Below are 26214 nucleotides of genomic sequence, written 5' to 3' on the forward strand. Positions count from 1 at the left end.
CGTCGCTGTGCACGAGACGAGTCCTTTCTTGCGTCCTCGTGCTGAGTTACAGTGTCATTTTACCGCAGAGGAGAGAGAGAAAACCGGTCGGAGGAGGTGAACGGGTTCGGGCCTCGGTTGGAGGAGGTGGAGTGACGTAGCAGTCCACATACACACACACATTTGACATACACACACGCATACAAACACCGGCTGCTGCTGCTGCCGCTGCTGCCAGGATCTCAATGTAGGGAAATGACCGCGAGTGACCTCAAAGGAAACACTGTATTTTAGCGTCGCTCGTTTTTTTATTTATTTATTTCAAAGCAAAGATGGATGTTGGATATTGACTTGACGTTTTTTTAACTGTAAAAAAAAATCACGTTAAATCACGGGAACAAGCAGCGTTTGCTTCGGCTGTCTGACTGACTAGTAGCTTGCAAAGCGGCTAACGGTAGCTAAGCTAAGCTAAGCTACGGCAGCCCGGGCGGCTTGTCATTTGTCATTTAGCCAACGGCCGGCGGGCTAATGCTAGGCTAGCCGTTACCATGGATAAAGCGAAGTCGATGATGGACAAGAAGGGAGCGTCGGGACCCTTTCATGTCAACAACGGCCAGAGCCAGAGGGGCTTCCACGGACACGGCCACGGACACGTCGTTGTGGCCGCTAACGGGAGCTGCTGCTGCTGCAGTGGCGGCGGCGGCGGCGGCAACGCGTACGGTTCGAGCCCCGGCGGACCGAACTGCAGCGGCGGCGGCGGAGGAGGAGGCACGATAGAGAACATGCATCATCTGCACCGCAGCGGCGACGATGCGGAGTGCAACGGGTCCCCGGCCAAGAGGTGCAGGCTGCGGAGGAGGACGGAGTCGGTGCGGCGGAACAGACCCCGTAAGTTGTCATTGAATTGAATGTGTGCACACGATGTGACGTGGTGTATGCTGTTGTGTGTTTGTGTGACTGTTGTTGTCACCCTCGACTGATCAGCCGGAGGTTTGCACAACCAACCGCGCCGTGTTGCAATGAGAGCAGTCCCCCTCTGACACTGACACATAGCGTGCACTCCCCCTCTCACTGCCTGTATATGAACTGCTCTTATTGTTCGTGTTTTGTTGTTTTTTTTCTCGGTCACAATCTTGTCTTTTCTTTATTATCAGATTAGATGTCATGAGTCTCCGGCCAGCCGTCGTCAGGGAGAGAGAGAGGAGTCCCCCTTTTGTTTTTATGAACCCTCAGGTTGCATTTGGTGCGCGATGATTGGTCGTCTCCCCGGTGGTGAAAAAGCTCCTGATAAGTGGGCCTGGCTTGCCTCAGCCAACCAACACCCGCCTCTTGTCTTCAGAAGGCAGGGTTGAATGGGTCGGCACCCCGCCCCCTTATTTACCGAGTATTTCGGATGATGTGAGTAAAAGATCATCCAAGAAAAAACTTTCCGGTTTTCAGCGAAGAATGTAGAGAAAGTGTCGTTTTCTCTGTTGTGTGTTGAAGTGTGAGACTGACTGAAGCCAGTTGATCTCTCCTGTGACAACCTCGTTTAATATACCTCTCTTAATAGCTTCTTTTTTTTTTGATTTATATGCACCTGTGAGCTGATATTTTGCCTCAACTATGAAGCTTATTAGTGAAAAGAAGCCTGGTAAGTCTGAGTTGGTTTATGTTTCATTGTGGCAAAACATTTAAATCTCTTTTTACTGCTTTGAAAACAGATCTCTTATTTACCTGCATATTAATGTGTCAGTGAGTGTTACACATATGAAGGCAAAGTGTGACAACCACAACAGACTGGACCTTCTCAGTATGTGCTGTTAAAAGCCATGGTTTTGCAGACAGCTGATGGTGTTTAATAGCATGTAATTATTACTAAACAAACAAGATTTTTTTCTCCCCTGCAGTCAAAACCGCAAGGTTTGTTGTGTCCGAGTGCAGTTGTCATGGCAAAACTTGTTCTCACTTGGCAGAGATAACGGCTGTAAGTGTAGGAGCTTCGTTCCTTAGTCAGCCCTTTCGCATTGTTGATATCCAAATGTAATTGTGTTTAAGTGAAGGGTGGGGCGTCAGTTTTGGTTTCTGCTTCTTGGCAACTATTCAAAAGTATCACATTTTATTCAGAAATCATCTCACACAACAGGCTCCTCTATCGTTTAGATCTTTTTACTGTGTGACCATGGATGCTGCGGGTGAAACATTATTGGCAATCACTGATTATCACAAACCAATGCAGTGATCAGAAGCACTTGGCTGATTCACTGTGCGGTGATTTATAGCATTTATAAGGAGTCTTCCCCTTTTAAGCTACATCCCATCTAATTTAACCCTTTGTACACCTCCAGCTTTGGTCTGAGAGGTTATACCTGTACATGACAAAGTCACTACAGCTTTCACTTACTCTCATGTCGTATCAGGTTTTGATTTTAGTTTAAAATTAAATAGTTTTCTTTCCAATATCACTGTACTGAATGTTGTTTGCTCTTGCTCAGACACCATTCAGGATCATTTCTGTCCTTGATTCCTCAGTGGGTTCATTCATAGAAATTTGCAGCTTGTTGCGTGTTTTAACACAACATTGATAATTTGCAGTGCACATCCATCCAAGTGTGAAGTGAAGCATCAGCTGTCTCCTTTCACTGGAATATGAAACATGTTGTTACTCATCAGATAAAACCAAATCGCCACGTGCCAGAAATGTTGACGGTTAATCAGGCTCTCCACCGTAGATGTACAGTCTGTGGTGCAGATTCTGTATCTGTCACTGACACTGAGATGAGATGTTTGTTTCATATGAAAAGTTCAACAAAGCCAGTTATAAACCAAGAAAAAAAAAAACATAAGGAAACTCTCATCTCATCCTCATCTTGCATCATATGGTTGTGGGATAAGCAGTGTGATGTTGCAGTGAACAGACGGACTGAGAGATAATGCATTCTATCTTTTCTATTGTTTGCTGTGATGCATATATAGTAGTCAGAGAAAGAAAGAGAGAGAGAGAGAGAAGCTGTGCACTGGAGCCAGATGAAGTAATTAAAGGACATCTCATCAGTAAACTTTGAAATGTCCAGTCAGAGCTCCTATGCTTTATGGCTGAGTTATCCTTGGAAAGAGGCCAGCCGTCCCGATAAACCCGGATAACCCTCTAAGCTTTTCCTCACCGAGGGCCAGCCGTGGAATGTATTCCCCTCGGGGATGTGATTTTTCACTTTTGTCCTCAGACTTTTTCTCTACTCGGGGATCGAGGTGGTTTTAGGATCGGGGGTTACTTTTGGATAACGCTGCCAGCAGCTCCTCTTTGTTTACACCAGAAGCAACTTGGCAGCAATTTCACTGACTGTCTCTGGAGCAGAATTGCCCCTTATTGTAACCAACAGGCTTATCTTCCAGCTCCATCACTTCACTGTGACAGAGCTGAGGAAGTTTATTTTTATACTTCATATCTTTTCATAAATGTGTGTAAGGTAATTTGGGGGAAATTGTGTCATTTCAAGACAAACATCCCAGTAATTATAATTTCTAAAATACTTATATAGCATATGTAGATGTCACAGATTAAAGTAATCTCTCACTGTGTCTGTTGTTGGACAGCTTGATTTTATGGCTCGTTCACAGGACATACTGTTAATTATTACTGTGCTTATTATGTAACCCTTTCTATTTGACCTTGATGTGCCTGAAACTTCTTTGTGTACATTTTGTTGCATTTTAAATCACCCTGTATAAGACCGTATGGGTGTGGTTGGTACCGGGTTGGATAGATGGGTGAACAACAGTCAAGATGTGCTCAACATCCCAGTGATGAGAAGTCTTTAGTGATACCAGTGAAAGAAAAAAGAAAGGAGGGGGGGAGAGGGGGGCTTTCTCTTTTCTCTCTACAGGCTTTGTACGCTGTTGTGTACATGTGACAAGACACATGGCTTTGAGGGAGGTGTGTTGCACCGTTACATCTGCTGTGCGGGGGTCATCTTAAAATAAAAACAGGCAGCTCAGCAGTATTAGTAGTACGCTTTATTATTAGTTGCAATTTGCACTATAGGTAAATGCTGAAAGAGGTTTCACGTCGTACGCTATCAGCAGCGTTTCATGTACAAGGCCAATAGTTGATTTTGCAGAAGCCTTTTTCCAGTCAGATGGAAACACAGCCTGTGATGTTTGGTCTCAGGTTTTGAGGAATTTTGACTTGAATATTTCCAGACTCAGTGTTTTGACTGCATTGCAGAGAAATTGGTATTTTGTCACAGATAACAGGGGGATATGATGTTGGAAGTCATGGAAAAAAACAACTTTACCAGGAATCTCTATTGGGAGAAAGTTCCTAGTGTTGAGACTAGGCTTTCCCCACTGGTACGAAGAGGTTGTATCAGCAGCACCTGGAAGATAAAACAGCCCAGTTTTACCCATTGAGAATCACAGAATTGCTCCATCTTTAATACAGAGCTCTGGTTCAGCCAGTTTGGTTGGTTTGGGTGAACAGTAACTGCCTGAGAGTGTGTAATTTAGTAACAGAATAACTACAAGATACCTTACAAGGTTTGTCAGTGTCAATGTTCTACCACTGTCTGTTACATATTGATGACGTGCTAACAAGTTTCAGTCAGCTATAGGTGATTTGGGGGGGGAGGGGAATGGGGCCGAGGTGAGAGCGTAGAAGAGTTCATGTAAATCAAGATGATGGGAACTGTTCAACTTCGCTCTGTGGCACACCCGAAAACTATCCCAAACTCGTCGCTCTCTCTGAAACTGCACAAACCAACATGGTTAACATTTCTCAAACAAGGATATATCAGCCTCCTGATGTTTTTACTTCTCTGACTTATGTGTTCTCTTTGTTCTGACTCAGATATAAAAATGTTTTTCCTTAAAGCCCAATGATCTGCACAGTGGATTAATAAGCAATTAGTCAGTAAATGGATAGTTACCTGGCAGCTGTAATGATAATCTGTTGATTTTTCAAACACGCATGCCAAAATAAATAATCTGGTTTCAGCATCTCAAATATGAGGATGTGCAACTTTTTCCTAATTTTACATCACGACAAACTGTTGGTAGGACAAAAAGCGTTCAGTACATTTTATAGACCGTAACACTTCATGGATTAATTACAGAGATAATTGGCGTAATCACTGTTTAAGACAAAAAAACCCATCATCAAGCACTCACAATAGGAAACATGCAGCAAGGAAATAATGAGTATTTTTGCCTGAAGAATCACTTAAATGATAAATAGAAATGGCTGTACATTAATTTTAAACAATTAAGTCTGATTTGACTTATCGATTAATTGTGTCAGAGTGAAAGATGTTGCCACAGAAGCAGTAGCAATGCAGGTACTGGTAGTTAAAGTACTGAGGAGATAAATATTGAAACTAAAGTGAATCAGTGAAGAGAGTAACAGGACGAACTCTCCCGTGTTGTTATGATCTGTATTCGTAACGAGCGTATGTTATTGTATCTTCTGAATACAGGGCGTTCAGCTGCCTGCTGGTGTATCCTCCTCTTATCATTCAACACACTGTACAAGTGTTGTTCTTGTCCTGTGCTTGCTCTCTCTCTCTCTCACACACACACATGCGTGCACACACACAGCCGTCCTGTGAAACCTGAGATTAAAGGTTAAGCAATAGGAAATTTAATAGAAACTGTTTGTTGTTGCCGTTAATCCCTGAGGTCATGTTGGAAAGCTGAACATAGTCACAGTGGAAAAAAAAGAGATGTTTTATTTATTTATCTATGAGTCTCTTCTCTATTTTCATACTTACATACTGTACCTACCACATGGGCAAGGTACTGAGAGTGAGGCCAAAGACCTTTCACCTACATGGACGCAAATCACTCCCCTACCCTGCTCTTTGTCACACTGACCTTTGACTGGACACCGCGTGCGTGTGTGATTTATGTGCCTTTTAAATAGAAATTGTGCGTAAGTGGGCACGTGTGAGGTCTGTTGGACACACACAAGTAATTTGATGCATAGATTTTTTCATTTAATTTGATGATAAATATAAAAAATACATTATATAATAAAGCAAGAGCCACATATCTTTACCATCAGTCTGAGATGACATGACTGAATGAATGTGCTGGATGAGAGGGTGCTGCACCATTATAGTTTTTTGTGTTGTGTGTGTGTGTGTGTGTGTGTGTGCGTGCGTAGATTTAGCCACAGGGCTTAAGTGGATGAATGAAAGACGTTGGCCTGACTCTTCTTCCCTCAGTGCGTCGATGTCTTGACATCACTGACAGCGCGGCAGTAATGGCTCCTCTGGCGTGGTGGTGTATTAATTTTGTTGTCAGTTGGTTGTTGTTGTTTTTCCGCTGCTCAAGTGAATGATCATGGGAGAGAATCAGTCGATAAATGTCAAGTAGACTAATGACAGAGCTGGTCAGTTTTACTCTGTACATTCAGGACGCCTTAGATACACAGGTTATACAGAAATAATAACTGCAATCAGTCTTGGTACTTTAAGTATTTCACCACAGAACAAAAAAACTCCAACTCAATATGTGTCTGCAATTTTGAATACAAAAACACAACATATGCTGCAAAGAGAAACACTTGAATTATTAAAAATTTTGTGCACAGTATTATCCGATTGAAAGAAACCTTCACACAGAAACAACAAGCATGTATTAATGCTGTCCAGACTGTAAATTAACATTCACTCTCTCACTACAAACATGACTTATACTAGAAAAGCTGCTGGTTTTCCTCTTCCCCTTAATTCTGTGCTTTGCTGAAAGTCATATTGAGCACTTTGTTAAGGCTCCTAAACAAAATTGTAAATTACTTTGTTTGGATTGTCAAAATACCCAGTGTTATATAATAATCAGATTAGGATGACAACTGCAATTAATTGGTATTTTCATCAATTTCTGCTTGAAAAATGACTAAATGAATAAATGATTTAGCTGCAGATATATTTTTCTGTTGATCAACCACTCAGTTAATCAACCATTCAGCTCTCATGAAGGCATGAAACTGGAAACTGCTGCAGCACTGATTTACTGAACATTTTGACACATCAGTGTGTGAGATTATTTTTTTCTCCTCTGCTAAATACTTGTCTTCCTTAGCACCAGTTGCTATGTGGTGTTTTGGTGACATATTGCAAAACTAAAATTTTAAAAATTCCCCGCTATTACAACATCAATTTACAGGAAGAGAAACTCAAAGATTTACTAATAAATGCATGTATAAACAGTTCAATCTGAGTTCACAGCAAACAGCACTGACATAAGACACAGTCAACGTGATATTTGTGTAGTTATTTCAGACCAGAAGCCATGATCATACAGGTGTACAACTGTGCTGATATCATGTCCCGTGCTGGTTGTGAAAGTGTTTCTTGGCTGAGGCTGTGGAGGGAAATGTGATTGTCACTTGAGGCCGATGCTGTCATGCACCTTGGCTGGCCTCTAACACTCCTGCCTTTGCTTCCACTTTATCAGAGAAGATCATTTCAAAGGCAGAGATGGCTTCAAGGCTGAGGCAGCTGACCTCAATAAGGATTTCTGTTGTGGGGAAACAAATGTTTTCCCCCCGTGCACATGTAGTAATAAAAATATATAATGAGGAGAGAGAACAAGAACGATCATTATCTAGCTCCCTGTTTATCCAGGAGCTGGTTTGATATGAATAATGGGACTTGGAGCAATGTTGTCACAAGTGGAAACATATAATGAGATTAGTTGGAATTGTGCACAGCATAAAAACACACCACAAAACTATTTTGAAAGTTCTGCTAGTGACGAAAAAGCCCAAGTTTTGACCTATTTCAAAAGCAAAAAAGTCTGAGCTTAGATGTCCATCTATGTTGACAGACATCAGAGCAGGTCAGTAGGTGAAAGGTGACGACAGCCAGAAGTCAACCAAACAATAAAGGAGGTGATAGGTGACTCCCTGGTGGAAGTAACCAAACACCGGCCGCTGTAGTAGAGCAGCAGCGATGGTGGCGCTCATGGTGCTGCTGGTGGTGCTGGTGGTGGTGGTGCACACAGTCACACAGGTGGTTTCAGTTACTACTACTATGTGTTTCAGTAGTTTGAGTGGCCATGTGCACAAAATGTTTAATACAACAGCAACACAAACACTCAGAAATGGGCATTTTATTGGTGATAAATGTCAATGTATTAAAAAACGCATTAGATTGAATATGCTGACAGGTGTTATGATGGAAAAATTACACTGTAAATCTCCAGTAGTTCAATAGACAAAAAAGTCTGTCAAGCTGTTCTTAATCACTACAAACACAGTTTTATGACATAATGTGATACTCAAGATTCAAAAACAACAGATTTTAATGTTGTTTTACTCAATTTGAAGCATTAACCGTTAAACTCTGCACATGCTTTTCATTGCTAACATCGTGAGAAGTTAAGGAAGGGCATAAAATCCTTTTTTTTTTTATTATTATAGGTGGTTCACCCATGACCTTAAAATCCCAAGATCAAATTTGGTGTCTCTAATCTGAAAGTGGACTTTGTCTCAGTAAAAGCCAGACAGAATCACTCTGTTCCCTTCAACGGTCCGTTGTGAAAGAGTCACATCTCCTGATTGTCCTGACCGGGCAGTGAGGCGGCACAGCGAGGGCCGCGATTGGTTAGAAAGTGGCCAGTCAGAGGCGGGCGGGCAGCTCTGGTATGCTGATAAATCCCAGAGTGTTTGACCAGAGTTGAACCAGTGAGGAAGAAACTGTCTGATCAGGAAACAATTAATACAAAACCAAACCTATTTATTATCTTTTACTGAAAGATACTTCACTTCCTGTTTCTTTTATTCTTATGTCACTGTCAGTTTAGTAGTTTTTTATGTTTTGGATTATTTGCTGAAGACAAAATAAGACACATGAAGATATCACATTGTGCTTATTAACAATTAATCGCTTTAATCAGGAAAATGATCATCAGATTAACTTCTTATGAAATGAATAGTCGGATCTCCCACTGACCTACATTTGCTCACAATTTCAATTGAAATTGTTATTACCACATAATTAAAACATCTCTCCGTCATCTAAGAGATAAACAGTCAAGAATCCCCGACTGCTTTGTCTGTAATTACCACAGACAAATGTAAAAAGTTAATTAATCAGCACAAGAAAGGAAATGTCATCATCATACTAAATACTCATCATTACAATCATTGTCGGAATGATTTGATTTTTTAATAATCCCATAATAAAGCAAGCACTTGATTTTATTTTTTATTTTTTTATGAATCATTTTTATGAATGATTTCCCAATCCCGACCCATCTGAGCAGTTCGTTCCTGCCTGATTCAGTCTGTGTGTGTGTGAAGCACCATGGTTTGTGCAGCTTGTCGTTGCTGAGTGGGCTGAGACGACATCATCATGCACCACGAATCTGCATTCAACACATTCTTTAGTCGAACACTGCCGCTCTCCACAACCATCTCACAGTGACCACATGTTTGTCGTCTTAAACAGGAGATGTTATTGTTCTGTTGACGTTGTGAAGACGAACCCTCCTCTGTCTTGTGTAATAAGTGTAAAACATGACTGTTTAAAGGACTAACAGAGGCTGACGGGGCCTCTCTGACGTGACCCGCAGTAACCTCGTGTCAGGTGAGGAGCACGCCGTCCTCGAATGTTTACCTTTCTGAGATTCCAGCGAGGACTTTGTTGAATTGGTAACGCAAAGAGACGAGGGTCGATGCAGGCGGCTGCTAAAATTAGCCACATACGTACAGCTGGAAAGACAAAGATCTGTCTGCTCTTTGTTTTTGAGTTTTTTTTTAATTTTTCCATTCCAGTCTTTCAGGACTGTATCTCACGGTTGTTTGCATTGTTGATTAATCTGCACATTATTGTCCTCAATTAAGGAAATTCTCATTTAATTTATAAAACATGCATACATTTCCACTTTAGATAGACAGATACATAGACTTTATTGATCCATAATTCAAATGGAATGCAGTTATGAAAGAAGAACAACAATGAGTAAAGATAAAATGATACATAAATGCGCTTTGTACAGGTAACTTTCCAATGACGGTTGGAAACATTTTCAGTTTTCAAATTGAACTCTCATGTCTAAGAAGCTAAGAAGAAACTATTTTTATGTGAATAGCTGCAGATAAAAAAAAAAGCTCTACTGTCTTTTGACTTTTAAACCTTTTTGAAAATGAGTGTTTGTACTTTGACTCACTTCTCTCTGAGATGTGGGAAGTGTGTTTTCATGTGTTTTTGTATTAAAGATAAACAAAATTACAGTTTGACAGACAAAGCCATGTCGTAGGTTAATGTTGTCATATTGAAATAGCTTCATTCATTCACTTTTTCTTATCTGCTCTGCAGTTATTTTATCAGTTGGGCTGCAACTAATCATTATTTTCCTGCTGGCTGAATCTGCTGATTATGTTCTTGATTTAAAAAACCAAAGACAAAAAATGAATGAAACTCTTATTAAAATAGTTTCAAAGTGGTAATCAGCTAATTGTTTCAGGTGTAATTATCATGCAAATAAAAGCCCGCTGAACTCAACGGATAAACGAAGAAAGGCTGACGAGCCTCCAAGTTAAATATAGCAGTTGCTTTGTGGTGCATTAAAAACGTCTTGCAGCGTCAGTCGTCTTCCATCCACTGCCAGTAAGTCTCACACGGATTGGATTAAATTGATCGAGAGACAAGAAGAAAGCAAAAGATGGAGAGGTAGGAACAGGGGAAGAGAGAGAGGGGAGGAGGAGAGCGAGAGAAAAAGGAGGGGAATGGGGGAAAAAGAAAATAGGAAATTGAAGGAGCCAGAAAGGAGGATAAGTGGTGAAAAGAGGAGGGGGATGAGAAGAAGAGAGAAAGAGAAAGGAAGTGTATGAATGTGATGGAGGCTGAGAGATGGAGAGGAAAAGCTAAGTGAAAGAGAAAATAGGAGACTGAAGAGCGCGAGAGAGACGGAGAGGAGAGATGATGGAGAGGGAGGGGGGGGTCTGTTTCCATGGCAACTGTGGCTCTTGTTGAGCTGTGATGGTGTTTTTTTTTTTTTTTGTTCCCCTTTTCTTTTTTTTTCCAAACCTCTTGTGCTGGAAGATTTTTTTTTTTTTGTGTGTGCTGAACTCGATGTTCTGGTTTCCAACTAAGTCTCCAGACCCGACTCTCCTCCCCTCTGCAGCCGTTAACACCACCTCCAGCCTGCACAGAAACTATAATCGATCAGTCAGTCAAGAGAAAATGAGTGTGCAGCTATTTTGGTAATCAATTGATCATTCGCTGTCATTTTTTCCAAGCAAACAAATTGCCCCCCTAACTAATCAGTGTATTAGCTCAGAATAAGATAATTATAGTTATTTGCCAAAGCAGATTTGATCTCCATGTGTCGGCTGATTTATTCACAGGAACCTTGTTTAAAAATGATTTCCTTTCATTCTTGTGCAGTCCTGTGGTACAACGCACCACTGTGTTATTCAGCCTTTGTTTAGTACAATAATCCACTAACCATAATGGATCCTCTTAGGTCAAAGCTACATAAAGAGTTTTGCTCTTTGAATTAATTTCTGCTGCTCTGACAAACGAAAAAAGACAGAGCGTATTTATTATTCTAGTCTGTCTTAAAAAGTACGGTAAATATCCTTACACCTCTGTCTGCTCCTCCTCCTCCTCAGCCTTCCCGTGGTTTGGTATGGACATCGGTGGCACCTTGGTGAAGCTGGTGTACTTCGAGCCGGTCGACATAACCGCAGAGGAAGAACAGGAAGAAGTGGAGAACCTCAAGTCCATCCGTCGCTACCTCACCTCAAACGTGGCCTATGGTACGTCGTCTACCTCTGCACACACACACAATCATACGACTTGAAACGGATCATTCACAAAGTCTGATGGACTTTAACCACAGCTTTTCCTAAACCAAACCATCCATTCCTCCCTTCCTCCCTCAGGTAAAACAGGCGTCCGTGACGTCCACCTGGAGCTGAGGAACCTGACCATGTGCGGCAGGACGGGAAACCTGCACTTCATCCGCTTTCCAACGCAGGCCATGCCTCGTTTCATCCAGATGGGGCGGGACAAGAACTTCTCCAGTCTGCACACGACGCTCTGCGCCACCGGAGGAGGAGCGTACAAGTTCGAGAACGACTTCCGAACGGTGAGTTTGTGGCCGTGAGAAAATGTCTAATTAGAGTCGATCTGAACTTTTAACAGTTGAAGCTAACCATTGCTTACACACAACGTTTGATTAAGTCACTTCAGCTTTGAGAAAACAGACATCTTCCTTTAAAGGGATAGTTCAACATTTTGGCAAATTGGCCCATTGCCATAATCCCTATAGTTTTAGGAGTAGGTTCATTACCTTTAATTGTCGGTGCAAGCTATTTTTAGAACGGCGGAGCTGCTCAGAACTACGCTACAGAAGCTGAACGTTATGAGACGGAGTTGGTTTCGAGGCAAATGCAGAGATTGCTTGCCGAAAACGGTTTTGCATGAATTCACCTCAACAACTCCGTCTCGTGACGTTCTGTTATTATTTCATAGCGTGGTGAATGTGCAGGTCACAACTTGTCCACCAGAGCATTTTGGAGTTGTTGGATTGTGTATTTGATGAGTTTGATGAGGGAAACCAAGAAATCCCATTAGCCTCCGTAGCGTAGCTCTGAGCAGCTTGCAGCTCTGCTCCGTCGTTCTAAAAATAGCTTGCACCGACAATTAAAGGCAACGAACCTACTCCTAAAACTATAGGGATTATGGCAATGGGCCAATTTGCCAAAATGTTGAACTATCCCTTTAAGACAAAAAAGCAAAGGATTCACCAAAAATGGAAGTAATTATTATTTTGCAATCAGGTGATTGATTTGGCAGCTGATTGAGGTTTTCCACATGTTTCTGCCTTTGACGTCAACTTCGTCAAGGCCTGTTTACCTGAGGTCGTTGACCCTGTGGAAGTGGAGCAAGTCAGTGAACTTCTCTGACCCCTGCTGCCTAAACCGATAAACTGAACCACACCACACATTTAAACAGTTTTAAATTATTTTAGACCCATAAATTCATTCATTATTATTATTTCTTTTCACATGTCAGTATAAACCCTCCTCTGTTGTGTTCCTCTGTGCTGCAGATGGCCGACCTGGAGCTGCTGAAGCTGGACGAGCTGGACTGCCTGATCCGGGGCCTGCTGTTCGTTGACAGGGTGGGCTTCAACGGACACCCCGAGTGCTACTACTTCCAGAACCCGTCGGACACCCAGAGCTGCGTGAAGAAACCCTGCACCCTGGACAACCCCTTCCCCATGCTGCTGGTCAACATCGGCTCCGGGGTCTCCATACTGGCTGTGTACTCGGAGAACAACTACAAGCGGGTCACTGGGACCAGGTGAGGCCCGATCAATAGTTTTGTGGTGTGTGTGTGTATGTGTGTGTGTGTGGTGTATTGCACTAAATTTGAAAAGTGAAATTGAGTAATATAAGAATAAGCACCTAAGAGAACAACATCTTTGTTTCTTTGCTATTTTACTCTGGATTAAATCACATCAATATGTGATTTCCAGGTCAACTTCATTTCTATCATTTCTTACTTGAAGCGTCTCTGTCTCTCTCTCAAAGCACATTATCTAAATCTACGTTCACAGATTTGTTTTCAGAGTGGGGCTGGAATAAAATGAAATGTTGGTTCATTCATCTTGAGCTTCTCCAATATGTGATTTTGGTCATCATTTAAGGTTGGCAGTTGAATTACTGAGAATAAACAAAAGTAAAGAGCAGCGTGTGATGGATGGAAGCAGCGCTCTTGCAGACTGAACTCCGCCCAAGTGAGTGAAAAAAAACCTCAGAAACAACAGAAGGATTAGACCGCTGAAGTCCACATGAATCAGTGGGTTTTGATCTCTGAACGTTGTTATGCATGAAGGATGAATTTGTGCAGAAGGTGAAGGTTGAGGGCTTTTTATAGCCCTGCAGGTTAAGACAGAACCAGTTGTTTGCATTCCAGTCGTCCTTTATCTGTTGTCACCTCATGTACCTTGGTACTTACATAACAGTAGAAGCAGCTTGATTAGATAATGTGGGCTTAAACAGCTGGTAATTAAAAGAAGGTCCCAACCGGACCTGAAGCGCAGAATCAGCCTCCTGTTATCTGCTGCCAACCTCAGTTCAGTCACCCACTGTCTCTCTCTCTCTCTGTGTAGAGATTATGAGATGTTCCTCATAAAAAAAGTGTAAAAAGATCTTCTAAAAATGATTGATGTCTCAGACGAGGTGATAAATAACTGGAGTATAGTGGTGTTTCAAACAGACTGTTGTCTTCACTCATTATCACAGGTGTCTTATCTTCGAATCAATCATTCAACCATTTGAATGATGAGCATTATTAAATGGAGACAAACATTCTGTTCTGCTGTTTGGTATCACATGGACAAGAGGAGATAAGACGAAAGCCGCCTGAAGAGATGAAGAGGAGACAGTTTTCCACGTATGGTTGAGATGAAGGTGAAGGCCGTCAGACCTTCTCCAAGCAGCTTGATGTTGCTGTGACATATCACCAAGAAGTTGAACACAGCTTTCCTGGACGTTGAGTTCAAACGGTGAACAAAACTTCAAATTGACCTTCTAATTTAGCTGAAGATACAGCAGTATCCACACACACGATATGGAGCTTTCTCAGTCAGAAATAAGACTTTGAAAGACAAGAACACCATCACATAATGAGACCATGGAGGAGGCTCAGTGTGTTTGTTATGGGGCTGCTCAGCTGTTCGTCTTTGCAGCGAAACCAGAAGATCATCAAAGTGTCCGGCAGCGAAACGCGCTGCCCAGTGTCAGAGGACTCTGACTCCTCCAACAGCTAAATGACCCAAAACATGTTAAAAGCAGCCAAGAATAGATTAGACAAACACGTGTGACCTGCTGGGCTGATCTGAGCTCAGTCCAACTAAACATGTGAACTCTTTACTTGTCGGTATGAGCTGCTGAAGGCGTCTGATTACAGAGGAAAACAAAAGCTCCATGTCAGTTTTATATGGAGCAGAGGAATGTGGATGTCGTCAATTACTTATGTCAGTCTCAACTGAAAGGGCAGATTTTCCTTGAATGCAGCTAGGTAACACACCTGTCATTTGTAACTTCCTCGTTCTTTAAATGACAAGTGTATCGAAGTGTAGCCTCTCACCATGACACAGGGTGTGTGTGTGTCTAAAGCTTTCATTTGAATCAGTTACACTGCTTCAGGAGAAGATAAACATGAGCAAACCAAACTTCCAGGTTATGAGTATAAGTAGTCTAGCTCCTGGGTGTGGGAGTGTATGATTTGGTGTGGTGTAGGGTTTTCTGTGAATCCCTTTACTTGACAGTTTCTCTGATTACCTGATGTCGTGTCTTCTTACACAATGCATCATGATTCGGCTCAGACCTCTGTGACATTTTGTTTCCTCTGAAGCACAATGTAAAAAATGTGTTGGCAAAGTTTCCTGGAGTTCTCATTAATCCAAGGACAAAGAGACTCGGCATCAACGCCTTTTCACTCTCTTACAAGTGAAACATGAAACGTGTTATTGCAATAACAATCACATCCTCAGCTTGTTTTATATTCTCCTCTTTGTTATCGTTTCTTTCTCACACCATTTATTCCTTCTTCTCCTCACTCCATTGTCTGTTTTCTAAATTTATCTCCCAAAAAATGTATTCACAGTCTCCAATCTCCAACCTCGTCTTAACCTTTCATCATCTAATCTGACTTGATCCTTGTTCTCTCTTGTTTCCAGTCTGGGAGGTGGTACGTTCCTGGGCCTGTGCTGTCTGCTGACGGGCTGCGAGACGTTCGAGGAGGCGCTGGAAATGGCCAGCAAGGGGGACTCGACCAACGTGGACAAACTGGTGAAGGACATCTACGGAGGAGACTACGAGCGCTTCGGCCTGCAGGGCTCTGCTGTGGCGTCCAGGTGAGAGAGAAGATCCACATCTGACGTTCTCATGTGACAGATGATCAAAGTTTGCGTCTTGTAATTCATTCGTTGTAGAAAATCCTTAACATATCTATTCTATTCATTATAACTATTCAGATAAATTAAGTGAATTTCTTGCAGATTATTAAACTAATGAGTTGCAGTGGGTGAAACCAGATTGGAGCTTGTTGAATCAGCATTAAATGTCTTATTTCTTCATGTCAATTGCTCACGTGGCGGAATGGCAACACAATGTGACTTCAACAGGCGTCAAAATCGTGTGCACATGCTCTGCAGGAATGTGTTCATGCACAAACACACTCCGTCATAATAGAAATATGAAAGACACATACCAGCACATGGTGTCTGAAGGAATAGCTGAGTGGTAATGCAATAGTATGCACAAGGTACATACACACACACGCACATGCAAACTCAGTCAGACCTTTAGTTGCTAATCTGGGTTTAGCTTGTACTGTATACAGTAAACCTGCAGTCCGAAGGTCGATCCATAAACTAAAGAGAAAAACAGATTTTATCGCAGTCATCAGATTATAATCACTGTTCCTGTTGCCGTGTTACCTGCTGTCTTTTACTGAGACCACACACACAACACGTGTTTGCTGAAGGTTACTATGACTTTTTGAAATTGTGAAGAGTTCATCAAACTGAAATAACACACAGGTGGAAAGTTTGTCTGTGTGTATATTTGTGTTTGTATGCTCACATGCAGAATGACCGTCTGTCTTGTTTTGTTTTGTTTTTTTCCAGTTTTGGTCACATGATGAGCAAAGAGAAGCGAGACAGCATCAGCAAGGAAGACCTGGCCAGAGCCACGCTGGTCACCATCACTAATAATATAGGATCCATAGCACGGATGTGTGCTGTCAACGAGGTACACACACACACGCACAGGATCGTTCATAACACACAACCATTAACAGTTTATACTGTAATGACACACAAACAAATGAGCAGTCATTGTGACTTTCACTAGTGCAGTGACCCATTAACATACAAAACTCACACACACACAGACACACACAGATTAGCTAGTCAGCATGACTAATATTATGGATAGACACACCCTCCATCAGTAACACACATATACTGAATTCACAGCTTCTCCAGCCACTAAGCATGACTAACAGTATAAAGTGAACGATACGCACACTCAGACACACACACACACTTTGTCGCAGCTGCGGCAAAACCCCTGCATTTCCTCCCAGCACTCGTCTGACGTCTTGATGAGTTCCACATAATCAGCAGTGAGCTGGGAGGCAACTTTGGGGGATTGTGGGTACTAATTGGCGCCACAGTGAAATCGGCGAGTGGATCATAAATAACAAAATAAACAATTAGAAGCTGTTTTAATCTAATTATTTAATGGTTTCTAATAGTTAAATGACAGAAATGAATGAGCACACAGTGAAATGAGAAGCTGCTGCAGCAGGACAAACAGACGGTTGTCAGAGGCAACGGTCCAACTCTGACTTGTTGTTTGTTGTGGAGCGAGGGATCGGCCCGGAGTCGTTCTGTGTGCTGTGAGCTTCTTTACAGTGTTGCCTTGTGGCATGGCGATCAAGCAGCATTGTACAGGGCTATCACTGCACACAGAGGTGCAGCAAGGACACACACGCACACACACACATGCCTACAAACTGCTCGACTTTTTCTGGATGGAACCAATAAATCAATACGTCATGTTTTGACATGTTCGCCTTTAAATATTGATTATAATTATTGATACTCCTTTTTAATTGCTTTTTTAATAGTCTTTTCATCCCACTTCTGTCATAAAGCTTTCTTACACTATTTTGATTTCATTCATTTACTTTGTTTTAATCAATTTCATAAAACTGACGACAGAGGTTTATCTGTTTTGTAATTTCAAACATTTTTTTAACCGCCAGTCGCCACTTTTGCCAGATATTAGTTACATAATCTGCTGTCAAACATGCAGAGATTATTATTTTAATAAGATTATTTTTTCACACAGTTAATGTCAAACTGGAGGTGAAAGTATTAAGTACTTATGTGCGATTATAAAGCTCCTACTGTCAGGCTGTTTCCCCCAAATATATAGAAGTCAATTATGTATTTGATATTACACACAAGATGAAATTAACACATTTAGGTTGTTTCATTTTTTTTTCCTCTTTTAATTGTTGGTTTGAAAGCTTTTCAGTTTTTGTGGTGATGATGTTGTTATCAGACCAACATTAGTAGATTCACTGGTTTATCAGTTCTCTGGCGCCACCGTGTGGTGATTAACAGGAGTTACAGTCTAGCCACAGTTCCTAATGTGTTTCATGTAAACAAAATGGACTATATGATTAATTTGTCATGACCTAAGTCTTATTTTATTTTTTTTAGATTTAACTTACTTCTGTATCTTATATGGTTAATTTTTCTTAACTTACTTTTTCAAAATGTGAGGATTTGCTGCTTTTCTTTGGTCAAATGTGACTCAGTGAGGAACACGGCTCTGGTTTTGGTCAGCAGCCTCAGAATATGTCACAATATAATTTTTTTTTTTTTTTTTTTTTTTTTTACAGTAATCTGGAAATGAAAATTGATGATGATGTATGTTTTGAACAGTTTTTGTGTTTGTCTTTGTTTTCCAACAAGTAATTGGATTTTTTTTTGTCTTTTTCTTCTCATTAGAAAATCGAACGTGTGGTGTTTGTGGGGAACTTCCTGCGAATCAACACGGTGTCCACAAAGCTGCTGGCCTACGCCATGGACTTCTGGTCTAAAGGACAACTAAGAGCTCTCTTCCTGGAGCACGAGGTGAGCGCCGGAGAAATACACAGAACAAATATGATCCCAGATAATAAATAATAAAAAAAATGTTCACATCGACTTCAGAGACGACCAGCACAGTGTTGCTGTTGTGAACGCACCCCACTTCAGCTAAATGTTGTTGTGTGTCTCTGTCCTAGGGTTACTTCGGGGCTGTGGGTGCGCTGATGGAGCTTCTCAAGACAACCGAGGACCCGTGAAGGAAACTACGTGACACCATCAACCCTCGACACGTCGATGTCAACTCTTCCTGGACGCCGTGACGTCATCAACTCTTGATGCTGTGACGTCATCCACTTTTTGACGCTGCTGAAAGGTCCCGTTCACAGAGGCCGCGAAAGGAACACTAAGAGAGAGAGACACACAGAAACTGAGAAAAGCCATTTTAATAATTTAACACTTGTAAATAATGATAACCTCTAATATCTTTCTCCTAAATTTCCCAAACAGAGCCCCCCCCTCCCCCCGCCCCCCTATCATAGAGGTTTTAATATTGTAATCTTTAATTTATGGTTTCCTGTAATCAGCTCTGTTGGTTCCTGTCATCGGTCTGGTGTCAGGAAGCACAGAGACGGAGTATTTTAGTGTTTTTTTTTTTGTTTTTTTTTGTTAATGTGTCTATGTGCTTGTGTGAATAGCTACTGTAGCATTATGTTGTGGAGGCTGTGGTGCCCCGGGCGACATTTTGTGCAAGATACAACATCTACACAGAGATGAAGTTACTCTAGAATGAGTAATTGGGCATTTTTTTTACCACTGGAGAATCGCAGAAATGTTTTTTCCCACCATCACAGAAACATCATTTTACCACCAATGCCTCCGGTCAGAAAGACAGCTGCAGTCGAGCCTCAGTCGACCTACCGTAAAAACATACAGACTGCAGCTGAGGCAGTAGCAGAGAGACTGGCAGGTGTTTTGTTGTCGCCTATCTTTTGCACAAAACGTCGCCCAGCGCGCCACAGTCTGCTGAGGAGTGCACTGAAGCCAAATCCTGTTGAGATTCGTACGACTCCTGCCTCCTCCTCCTCCTCCTCCTCCTCCTCCTCCACCTCGGACAGGAAGCAGATAAAAAACGGTCTTTAATTCTCTCTGTCGCTCCACTGCACATGGCCTTCGCGTTTTCGTTTTATCTTCTCCTCCGTCTACCTACATGCAAACAGCATTAACGACACCGTGTTGCCACGCATACATACTATACTGCTCCTTACCGGCTGAGTTTAGTGTTAGACAACGGGACCAAGACATTGTCTTCCAATCGATAGCGCTGCGGCGGCTGCGTCTGCATTGTTCATTTCTGTTGACGGGCATCAACCACAGGACCCGGTCCGGCTCAGCAATCCCTGTTTATTATGATTTGTGCTTTATTGTTTTGTTTTGTTGCAAATCATCTTTTTTTTTTGTCCTCCCCCGGCCCGTCAGTGTGTCTAGTTCAAGGACACTCCGGCTGGGTGGGAGGCAGATTCCTCACCCTCTACCTTCTCTGCCACCCTGCTGCCTTGTTTGGGTTTTGCATTGTGATGTAATGAGGCATTCAGGTCGACTGAATGCAATGCTAATGCTCCATGTAAAACCAGGCATAAGAAAGCCTCAGCACCCCAGGCTCCTGATGCAAATAGCGGGGACCAAGGCGCTTTTAACCCAGAGTCGCCCCTCCTGTAAAAAAAAAAAAAATACTCTCATGCAAATTTGCTAACAGCAGAAACGGTTCCACCACTCACTGCATATTATCAGCCTGTTGGTGATGCTCTGCCTGCTTATTATTATGTTTAATTTCAGTGAATGAAACCTGAGGTACGACACACGCTCAAAGTCCAGATTGCTCGAATTTCAGTAGCAATTTGCGGAATTGCTCAGACTTCAACCACATCAATGCCAAACAAGTTGTGGCACAAGCAAGACTTAATGATAGCTCTTGGCCTCGTGTTTGTGTGTGTTTGTCCCAGATGCTGAGTTTGCATGCCTCTTTCTAACCACAACAAGTCAGGGCAGCCTCTTGTGTGTGTGTTGGACCCGCCTGTTTGTCCACTTCCACACCTGCACCTTAGTAGAGACTTAAGTGTTTAAAACTGTGTATTTTACTGAATACTTGAAAACGCTAGTGTGCATCTGCCAGTGTGGAGCTTTCAAGACTTTTTTTTAGTGAAGCCATGACCTGAGATGCCAGGATGGAGAATACCCTCTTACTTAATTACATACACACACCTTATACTGTAGGCAGGTTTTGCTGTATGCATGAGAATGACAGAGGCTTCATCATCAGCGAGCTTCAAGTCACCAACTATGACTTATCATAGAGAATTACTAAATTATAAAAACATGGACCATAAGTGTAGTGTATAGTCTCCTCTTATATCATAATAACGCCCTGCCTCCTAACCCTGAATATCCTGGACCTTTTACAGCCTTTCATATCTGTTTTATGGCAAAGCAGCTCAGCTATGTAACGCTGGATGGTGCCATTGCCACTGTTCACTGCTTTATTTACTCATTATTACCACTGTGTACATGCCTTTACTCTCTGTGCAGAGAAACTGTGCTTTTTCCCCCTTTTTGGAATCGGTCTTTTTTGAGATTCACCTTCATCTCTCTGTTTTCAGTGATTTACTTTTTAATACCTCCAAACCATCTCTACCGACACTACAGAGTCGGTTAGTTTTCTGTGTTTCTAATATAAGTGTTGGTTCAGCACTGAGGGAGTCTCTGGACAGGACCTTATGATTTATTAAATCTCACCCACCAGTGTAATAATGAAGGTGAAATCCTGATTAGCTCGCTGAACGTTATGACACGTTATTGGCAAAATCAGCTGATTGTGGTTATCTGTGCTTTGCCCTCTGACATACGCACAGACTACACTTTGACCCCGACTCAGAACATGTTTGCCTCTGTTTTGTTTTTTAGTTCATTCGTCATTCGTTGTTTTTAGGTACTTGTTTTTTTTTTCTATCAACAGCAATGTACACATATTACACTAACCTTTACAAACACTGTTGTGAAATTGAATATGCACCATTTTGAAGACATGATATTGAGAATCAGTATAGATTAGGATATTTTTAACAGAATAATCACATTAACAGAGTTCATACAAAGCTTGAATGTAAGACAATGTTTTTTTCTACCATGGAGACATGATTGGGTGTTTCAGCCTAAATAATTCAAATGTCAAACTGTGGTGAAATACTGTTTGTGTAGCAGTATTCTGGAGGAAAGGTTTTGCAACCGTTTCCTCTGAAAACATTTAATCATCTAGTTTCCATCCTGCTTGTTTTCAGATGTGATGACGCCGCCGATGTTCTTTTTTCGGGTGCTTTCTGCTCTGTTGTTGTTTGTTTTTTGGTTATGTTTTTTTCTCCCTAATTTGCCTTGTTCCAACTCATGTTTGGATGATTTCAGTGGCCTCGACCTGTCAGGTGCCACTTGGCTTCAACGTCAGGCGAGTGACGTTATCTTGTTTCTTTATAATCTGAAACCCCCGCCCCCCGCAATCTGTTGCCTTCACTGTGTGTTACCTTGGTTACACCGTGTTTGTGCCCTTCACTTTCTTCTGTGTGATTTCATTTCGGTTTCTTTTCCTGCTTAATTTTACCTCAACATGTTTTTTTTTTTGTTTTTTTTGTATTGTTGTGCATGCGAGATACGTTTTTATGGTCGGGTTTCACTTTTGCTTGTTTTTTTTGTTTTTTTCATTGTTGTACATTCTTCTTTGTTTTTGTTTTGTGTCCTAAAAATTGTACTGTATGAGAAGATTCAGTGCAGTTAACATGTATTGACAGATCGAACGTCAGTGTTTGAACTCGCCCACTAGCCCTAAATGCGTCACAGTTTTAAAAAACAACAACGTTAACATCCACTAGCACTGCAAAGGCTTTGGTTGTAAAATTTGAGATGTTTTGGAAATAGTTTGGTTTGGGAACATTTTTAAAAGGCCTGTCCCTTTGTAGTATTTTTATCCTGCCAGTAATAAGTTATAATGTGAGTTCATCTATTTTTCCACCGTGATTTGAAAATGCTCTCATGCCGAATTGAATTTCGGTTGTTTCCGAATGTTGGCACAACAGAACCGATTCCAACCCTTGCGCTATTGTGCTTCTCCGCTTGGGTGGAAGAAATTTAGTTTCCAGGCATGTTGCAATTTGCAGCACTTAAAAAAAGTCTCACTCAGGAGTTGGAACCTTCTCCAGCACATTTCACGGTTGTCCTTCAAAACCTTTGTCTCTCAAAGCAGAAAGTAGAAAGAGCATTTATTCATGGAGGCCGTTTTACAGCCCGTTGCTCATCATTTGGCTCTTTCTTTTATTAGAAACTTGGATAAGTGAAGATGTTTACAACATGATTCATGTTCTCTAGAAAATGTCGATGGTGTGTTTTGTAAATGCGTTTTCATACTCAGCAAATTTTAAAATAAGATAAAACTTTAAAAATGTGCTTGTGTAGCTGCTGTCGTAGACTTAAAAAACAAAAAAAAAAAAACAAATCTGCAACAATGTCTGGAATCTGAATTCTTCACCTAACTGGGATTAACGTTTTCTTCAAAGCAGTATAACATCTAAAACTGTAGCTGACATATTTAAAGTGTTTGAAACATTTTCAAAGCAAGAATTCAGTCATGCAAGTAAATCAGCTTCGAAGCAGTGATTTTTTTTCTTCTCTCTCTTCTCCCCGTTATCATGAGTCAACAGTGTGCAGGATTTGTGTCGACTTTGATAACCTGTGTGATTTTAGAGTTTGGGCTTTGAACCTCAGTGACACTTCGCCTGGGGTTCATTTCCCAATGGGACCACCTGTTCTCAGATCAGTGTGTTTTTCTCTGTACTGTAAGGAGCTTTGGCTTCCACCGAACGGCAAATGTTACGTCATCATCCATAGTGAAATCTAACCAAAAGGCTATGCAGCAACACATCCATCGATCTCTTTCTCTCTCTTTCAACAAACTCACCTCTTCTCTGAACCTACCACAGTTGATTTGACTTGTGTGTAAATGTTTTAAAAAAAAGTATATGTGTGTGTATATATATATATATATTAATATATATGTATACTAATTCCTGTTTGAATCTTGACGGAGAGACTGTCTCCTCCTGAAGTTTCTGTCCTGCTGATTTAGTTATTAACACTATTTGAGGTGGATGCTCCCAACAGGATGTTTCAGACTGAATTATGGGTGTGTCAAGTGTGAGTTTCCAGTGTTACTGTCCCACCTTGGCATTGTGAAATTAATCGTCAGTGTCACCGAGTTATTTTTGAACGGTACGATTATGGCAAATCATCAACGTTATCCGAGCGTTGCATCTTTTTGGATGAATGACCCTGGCTTGATCTGTTTAAACTTACGTCTCACCTTAGTTTACATCAGCATGTGTAAAAAAAGGCCAGGAGCTTATCTTCTAACAGCGTGCGACTAAACACTTTTTCGCTGTTGTGTACTAGTCACAGTGTCCCTTTTGTGACCTTCTGACCTTTTCCTTGTCTAATATTTTTCACCTCACTTTGCTAAAAAACCTTTCAGGATTTCCTCAGAGGTTGTTAATCTGGTCTGACATCCTGTTGCGAGAACACATCCAGCCTTTTAAACTGACTTCTGAAATGCTTGACTGGCAGGACAGACCTTTTCACCCCTGTTTATTTGATTGTACAGAGATTTTGTAAATAATATTAATATGATATATTCTACACCAGCAATCTGTCTGTTGATAAAAGTTTTTTTTTTTCAACTGTTCAGGGCCAGGTTTCCCAAACAGGATATGGCACTCCATTTACGATCCTAAAGCAGACAGAAGACGCATCGAGACAAACCACTTTCCTTTATCACCTTTTCCCACAACTTTACCCCAAGCCGTGTTCAGTAGTAATAGCAAATACTTTTAGGAGTCTGTTCTAACCTGCTTGTGGTACATGATTGATGGGATTTTCCTAGAACTAGATGTATATCTATGTGTTTTTTGCGATTGCCTAAACTTAGCAGTCATTGTAAGCTCACGTGTTAAATCCATCAATCAGATACAATTTTACTGTCATTTTAATGTAATCTTTGATTTGACTTAAAACAAAATTAACATCCTAAATAATCATACATTTTATGATGGTGATTGAGAACTGAATTAGTTCTTTTTAAGGAGGAATGTGGTGTGTTGAATTGGATGTTTCCTCTTCACTTTGAAGTGTTGAATTAATTTTAATGCTCTCGGTGGCCACAGCCCAGATGCCTGTTTTCTGTCTGCTGGATTTCAGTGCCGGTTGTTCACCTCAGCGTGTGAAAGTTTTGGGAAGCCATGTGCTGGTTGTTGGCGTCAGTTCTGCTGCTGCTTTTAACTCTGGTTTGGAAAAAAGAAAGGGTTAAAAAAAAAATTTAAAAAAAAGGCTCCCTGCCTTGTGCAATGTGTATGTACTGAAGTGAAGAGATTTTTTTTTTTTTCTAAAAAGGAATTAAACTAAAACTGGATGAAATGTGAATTTGGGATGTTTATTCACTGACCTGTCAAAAACAAGAGAAAGACAACAATACCCAGTTATTGGCTTTTATTATACTTACATTGAGTTATATTATTTTGGTTTGTTGGTTGGACATTTAAAACCCTGAAAAATGATTTTTTTTAAGAAAATAAAAAAGACAAACTTAAAGTTGTACCAACACGGGTTTAAATAGCCTACCACGTGTTTATAAAGTGAAGCTGTCATGGGACAGAGGCCAATTCATTTCCAGTACCTTCCTACAGCAATTTTAATTGTAGCTACAATTATAGCAATTATAGAAACAATGTTTCCAAATCAGGAATCAGTCTTGGGACTTTATGTTTGGTGGCTGGTTTCTAACTCTGTCACACTACTGTTTTATGGATGTAACTGCTGCTACTTCTATTTTAAAGCATTTTGTAATATTGATTTGACAAGTGCTACACAGATAATGGTTTTATTTTTGTTAGCTTCAGTGAAGTAGCCTTTTAGCTTTAGTTAGGCAGCTAGCTTTGTTAGCTTCACACATGTTTTCTTTAACTATGCTGCGTTCGAGAAAACTCGGAACTCGGAATTGTCCAATTGAATAGTCCGATTTTAGACTTCAAAGCGGTCGAGACGTACCACGCCAAAAAAAAACATGGTGGACCGCGGGACAAACCGGGACAAACTTTCACAACAAGTGCTTTACGCAAGGCGTTAAAAAATTGTAAAAGGGCACAATAAAAAATTTAACTTTTTCAAGTAGGAAGTCGGAAAAGACCGAGTTCCCGAGTTGTCACGAACGCATCATAGCTAGGTTTGTTTACTTAGTGTAAAGACCAATAAAATATTTGTTTTTCGAATTAGATTTTGGCAAAAGTCTAACTTAGTTAACACTTAGCTATATTCATTTAAATATCTTTGTGTCCTTGTTTCAGTTGAGTGACCCATTTAAATGGTGTTACTGCCTTAGTCAGCATAATGCTCCCATTATTACACCGCATAAAACATTAATATCAAACTTTTAAGATGCAATATCAGGTCATGGATTTTATTCGGGAATACTGTAGTGTAGCCTATAGGACTATGAGTGATGAGTTATCTTTACCATAGGACATAAAACAATTAAAA

The 26214-nt window shown here is 41.0% G+C and overlaps 1 protein-coding gene across 2 annotated transcripts; it reads left to right on the plus strand.

Moving 5' to 3' along the window:
• pank1a (pantothenate kinase 1a) lies at positions 1–25101 on the plus strand. 2 transcript variants are annotated; one of them, XM_083988268.1, is made up of 8 exons: positions 1–867; positions 11579–11725; positions 11852–12057; positions 13024–13277; positions 15661–15837; positions 16612–16735; positions 18511–18636; positions 18789–25101. In XM_083988268.1, exons 1-8 carry the CDS (start codon positions 528–530, stop codon positions 18846–18848), a joined length of 1434 nt encoding a protein of 477 aa, XP_083844394.1. In that variant the 5' UTR covers positions 1–527; the 3' UTR covers positions 18849–25101. The 2 variants fall into 2 exon arrangements, with proteins under 2 accessions (XP_083844394.1, XP_083844395.1); XM_083988269.1 differs by lacking the exon at positions 1–867 and adding an exon at positions 1417–1612 and having other exon boundaries at positions 18789–23125.
• The last annotated feature ends 1113 nt before the right edge of the window (positions 25102–26214 follow it).

Source organism: Trachurus trachurus (assembly GCF_905171665.1).
Source record: "Trachurus trachurus genome assembly, chromosome: 15".
Lineage (NCBI taxonomy): Eukaryota > Metazoa > Chordata > Actinopteri > Carangiformes > Carangidae > Trachurus > Trachurus trachurus.